This window comes from Etheostoma spectabile, chromosome 19 (genome assembly GCF_008692095.1).
Source record: "Etheostoma spectabile isolate EspeVRDwgs_2016 chromosome 19, UIUC_Espe_1.0, whole genome shotgun sequence".
In the NCBI taxonomy this organism is placed as follows: Eukaryota; Metazoa; Chordata; class Actinopteri; order Perciformes; family Percidae; genus Etheostoma; species Etheostoma spectabile.
In genome coordinates, this window is record NC_045751.1 from 18,829,783 (window position 1) to 18,835,279 (window position 5,497).

At 42.2% G+C, this 5,497-nt stretch overlaps 1 protein-coding gene across 2 annotated transcripts in view; it reads left to right on the forward strand.

Moving 5' to 3' along the window:
* LOC116706902 (FMR1 autosomal homolog 1-like) overlaps positions 1-5,497 on the forward strand; it is a 15,231-nt gene that overhangs the window by 4,466 nt on the left and 5,268 nt on the right. Inside the window, exons 3-11 of one of the 2 annotated variants that reach the window (XM_032543926.1) lie at positions 57-150; positions 581-652; positions 1,955-2,103; positions 2,376-2,469; positions 2,855-2,971; positions 3,130-3,300; positions 3,411-3,489; positions 3,617-3,726; positions 4,543-4,629. In XM_032543926.1, the coding sequence (XP_032399817.1) occupies positions 57-150; positions 581-652; positions 1,955-2,103; positions 2,376-2,469; positions 2,855-2,971; positions 3,130-3,300; positions 3,411-3,489; positions 3,617-3,726; positions 4,543-4,629 (973 nt within the window). Of the gene's footprint in view, positions 1-56; positions 151-580; positions 653-1,954; positions 2,104-2,375; positions 2,470-2,854; positions 2,972-3,129; positions 3,301-3,410; positions 3,490-3,616; positions 3,775-4,542; positions 4,630-5,497 lie in introns of both variants that reach the window. The other variant, XM_032543925.1, reaches the window with a different exon arrangement.

A 5,497-nucleotide genomic window follows, 5' to 3' on the forward strand; every position in this document is an offset into this window, starting at 1 on the left:
TGTGGTTGTTAAGCTGATGAGTGTTTGTGTACTGTTTCTGTGTTTTCTTGCCATAGCTGGCAGCCAGAGAGACAGTTGCCCTTCAGCGACGTGCGGTTGCCTCCTCCAGCCGACTACCACAAGGAAATTGGTGAAGGGGAGGAGGTGGAGGTAAGGCCTACCGCTTTGTCTTTCTGACTCCACTCATCCAACTGACTTTTTGCTAACTTCAAATCTCAAGGCCTCGGTGTCTTTTTACTCCACCTGAAGAATCATTATTGGCTAGTATTGACTTCTTACTGTAAAATGTCTACTAGTATATGGCTGCTTATGAGCTGTTTTTAAATCTGGATTTGTATATATTTGTTTGTGCTTTTGGGCAGCAGATTTGCATATCCAACATATTATATATTTTCTCCATATCACACACAACAATAGTTAGTTGTACAGTATGCATCCTGTCTGCTTTTTGCAGCCAACGGGCATGTTCACTGTCATCACATCTTGCTTTCCATTACAAACCGCTTGAAGCACACTTAACAGGTGTAATAGTTGTAGTTTTTTTTGTCTCTGGCTTAACTGTCAATCACTCTCCTTACAGGTTTATTCGAGGGCCAACGAACAGGAGCCATGTGGCTGGTGGCTGGCCCGGGTCAGAATGATGAAGGGAGAGGTAAGTGGTTCCAAGAACCAAAGAACATTCATCTATTTTTTTTTTCCTTTCTTAAATGGTAAATTGGTAAAAGATTTTTTAAAAAAAAAGCTAACTTTGTTAACAAATGTTTTCATCGCTGATGCACACAAAAACCAAACCTATTCTTTTTTACTTTGGAGACGTGTTTGTCTTTAGGTTGTTTTTTTAAAGCTCCTTTTGACCTTTGCATGTGTCCATTAGTGTAAACAACGTAGTCAAACAACTGTAAATTACACAGAACAGCATGATGTTTAGTTGTATTGTCATAAACCACAGCCAATCCGGTCTAATTTGCTAAAAAGACATGGTTAGTTTCTGAGTTTTAGTTCCTTGGGCATTAAAATTCCTGGAGCTATTTAGTTGAACAGGGCTAATATTGTTAAGAAGGAGATATCTTGAGTCAATGATGAGATCCAGCTGGGCTAGCTTCCTCTGTATCTCACTGTTGTAATAATTATTAATAGAGGCGAAGCAGCTCTTAGCTTTTACTTTGACATCAGTGTTTTGTGATATTGCCAGTAACTGTTAATTGAGCTTTAAGTACTGCTGTATGTAGAGTGATTACAGGCGGCCTGTAGGAAGATAAGCACGGCTGTGTAATGAGCTCAAAGAGCCGGTATGTCCTGATGTGGTCCGACACTGTACCTTCAAATTATATTTCCCATACACCCTGTGCTTTTTCTTCGCACTGACTTCTTGTGACAAAATGGATTTGCTCCAGGCTCGGTCTAACTGGCCCAGTTGGCTTATTTTGACGTTTTTTTAATTTATTTTTTTAGGTTTCAAATAACCAAGAACCAGAGTGGGCTCTTGGTCACCAGTACAAGTTTTGGCTTAAATAGTGGGTCAGTGTGATATGGAAAGGACACTGTTGTAGTGCTCCTGTGCCAGGAGCGTTGCTGCTGGTGTAGTGCTGTTATTCAGAGTCGTCTGATAAGAGCCTGCAGGAATGTCTAGCATTGACTGATGGCTTTAATTCTGTCCTTTTGAGCATGGAGTGTTCATCTCACTGCCTCACTTTCTCCTATGGTTCCCCTTTTTCTTTGTCGTCATTTTTTGAAATCTCTCTCTACATCTCACTCTGTTACACTCTTTGTTCCATCATTGAAATGATTAAACTGGGAAAGAAATTTATTGTAGCTTCATAAAGGAGTTCTGCTCTGTATATAGCTTGGCATGTTTGTTTTTTAAATTCACATTGGTTATCCGAGCTGTCAAAACTTTGTGTCTGCCATTTTTGGCTACATTATTAAAAATCTGTATCTCTTGTGCTGTTTTCAGTTCTACGTGATTGAGTACGCGGCATGTGATGCCACATACAACGAGATTGTCACAGCAGAGCGCATCAGGCCCCTCAATCCAAACAGCCCTTCCTCTCGAAACTCCTTCCACAAGGTCCCCATCGCTGTCCCAGAAGACCTCAGGGACATGTGAGTGTCTCTACACTGTCAAAATTATATCCTGAAGATAGATTAAAAAAAAATAAAAAAACATTCTGTTTTTTTTTTTATTAACGTCAGCATTGCAGCATCTTAAGACCTGGACATTGAGCAGTGCCAGAGGAAATCGCAGTAAAAAAATAAATGATAAACTGAGATTTTCTTGAGTATATAAATAGATGCTTCTACATGTTGAAACACCGTTCTCTGAATGTCCAGTTATTAATCACAAGGATGACTCTGGATTGTTTTCTTATTGACAGCTGTGAAAATGACAACATTCACAAAGAGTTCAGGAAAGCTATCGGAGCCAACTGCATCTTCTACAGTGCCCAAACACAAGAACTCATTGTGCTGGTTAGTACTCAGAATACACACTTTAGCTGGGTCTCAACTCACCAACAAGTGAATGGACTTGATACATATCCACAGATGAGGAAATAATACAAAGGAGCTGTAGTAGATCTCATATAAAACTTTGAAAGTAATGTTTTGGGTATAAAGATACTTAGGTGTAGATCTGACTCTAGCTCATGCCCCATATCTTGCCTCCTCTTCCTGCCTCTTTTAGGTGTTCTTTTTTAGACAAAACAAATGCAATGACAAAAGTCTGAATCCACATTTTTCCACAATCCAACCTTTTCGGTATTAAAGAAACCTTTTTAATATGCTCATATTCACACACACTCTGACAAACCAAATGTTGATCAGTTGTAACTAATCTCTTTTTGGTCATCCCCAGTCTACAAATGAAACCACAGTAAAGCGTGCAACTCTTCTGAGCGACATGCATTTCCGCAGCATCCGTACCAAGCTTATGCTAATGTCCCGCAACGAAGAAGCCACCAAACATTTGGAGGTAAACATACTCTTTTTGTATAGACATGAACACATCCTGTCAAATGCACACTTCCTTTTGCCTGTACGAGTGGGTATTTGTCACAAACACATTAGAAGCCCTAGCCAACCATTTTGGCTTAGTTTGCACACAAACCACCTACGCGTTTCCCTTCCCAGACAAGTAAGCAGCTAGCGTCAGCATACCAGGAGGAGGTGAGGGTCAGGGAGGACCTGATGGGCCTAGCCATCGGCTCCCATGGTGCCAACATCCAGCAGGCACGGAAGGTACCTGGTGTCACAGCGATCGAGTTGGAGGAGGAAAGCTGCACATTCAGGATCTACGGAGAGGTACGCTGCTTAATGCGCTTGTGTCCCATTGTATGTCCTTGCTATGTCACTTCTTGTCCCAATATATGGCAAGGTGAAGCGTAATTTTGTCTGTGTGTCTTTTGTTACAGTCCCCAGAGGCAGTAAAACAGGCTAGAGAGTATCTTGAGTTCACAGAAGACTACTTTCAGGTACCCAGGAACCTTGTAGGTGAGTGAGCTACATTCCTGAGGGAGCTCATTTTGTTGGTGACAACATCCCACTTCACATACACCTCACTACTACACATATACACTCTTGTTATTATCATGACATTTCTAACATTTTTAATGTGCAGGCAAAGTCATCGGCAAGAACGGCAAAGTCATTCAGGAGATTGTGGACAAGTCGGGCGTGGTCCGTGTCAGGATCGAGGGAGACAACGACAAAAAGCTTCCCCGTGAGGAGGTAGGCAGGCAGGGGGCAGGCAGGGACGACACTGCCAGCAGCAAAGAGGTGAATGGACCGCTCGGCTGGCCTCCCAGTCCCCCTATAACCACCCCTCTCCCCCCTCTACTTTCCAAAAAGCAAAGCTTATTAGCAGCGGAGTGTAGAAGTCCCATGTGCTGTCTGCTTTGACACTGTTCCGTTCTGCTGCTTTGTCTCTTGTGTTGTCACTAGCACTTATGTTTTCATTGCTTTCAATACACACAGCCCACTGCACAGCATATGTCAGTTACAATGGCTGTGTGGGCACTTCACTGTCTGTCATCTATGATGGGTTGATTTGTTTTTGTTGTGAGTGCTTCCTGTAATTTTTAAGCATACTAAGCTTTCCAGGAATGATTTGTAATTCACCACCTTAAATATTGTTTTTGACAAAAGTTTAAACTGTTTCCTTGTCGGTGATATCTCCCCGATAATGGCTCAGTATTTATAGTAATGATTCAATTTTATTTAAATTATCATATAACAAGAGTTATCTTAAGACACTTTACAGATAGAGTACCAGTAGGTCTGCTGGACCACACTATCATTTACAAAGACCCAACAATTTCCCACGAGCAAGCATTTGGGCAACAGTGGCGAGGAAAAGTTTCCTTTTAGGCAGAAACCTCGGACAGACCTTGACTCTTTGTGGGCGGCATCTGTCACTGCTGCTTTGGACACAGACACTGATACAGATCTAGAAATATGATTGATAATTATAGCATAGATGATTATCTGTTTGTTATGTTTTTATTGACACTTAAGTCTTCATCCAACCTCTTTGTGTTTGACCAGGGCATGGTTCCCTTCGTGTTTGTGGGAACTAAAGAGAACATCAGCAATGCTCAGGCTCTGTTGGAGTACCACGTGTCCTATCTCCAGGTTAGTCGATCCTCCATGTTCACCAGAAGATGGCGGCACCTGCATTCTTTTTCTGTTCCTATCACTCAAAGAATGTTACGTTAACTGCATTTCTTCAGACGTTTTTACTCTGGCTTTGATTTCATAAAGGTGTTTTTGTTCAAAATGTCCCAACATATAGTCGAGGAAACGTTGTCCTTTATGTGACATGTGGGGTAAAGACGGGGTGCTGTTGGGAGATATGGGCGTATGTGCAGGGTCATTTCACATTGGTCACCTGTTACTCTCCTGTCCTGCACCACATGCGGAAAGCTGCTCAGAGCACCTCGTTTTGCCCTTACCTCATGTGCTTTTATAAATAGCCCCTCTCTCTGGGATGGGGTGAAGGGTACACATGAGTTTAGATTACCAGCTATCTGGACCCTCAGCTTCCAAGAATAACACCAAACCCTTGCCCTGCCTCACTTCCTTCACGCCCCTCCCTGGAGGTTCAGCTGTTGTTGGTGGAGGCAGCTGTCGCACTGTGAAGTGAGACCCCTTCCTCCAAATAAGCCATCACTAAACAACCACAAGAAACTGCTGTCATTGCACTGCTGCCATTAGACGCCAAAGCCCACCCCTCTCTTCTATGAAAATGGCATGGCTTTTCTGACATTTTTAGATTGTCATACCCCCAAAAGAATTATCTTTTACAGATGTCATTTAAGTGTCAGCAAACATAACCGATCCATTTAACTTTATCCTAGCGATAAATCTGTGTTGTGAGTGAGAGCATTGGTTGCACATGGGTAAAATGGTGGTGAAAATGATTATTGCGTAGCCGGAGAATGATAAGAATGTCTGTTCACTCACTCAAAGCACATCCAGAACATTTCAGCTGTTTTTTTTT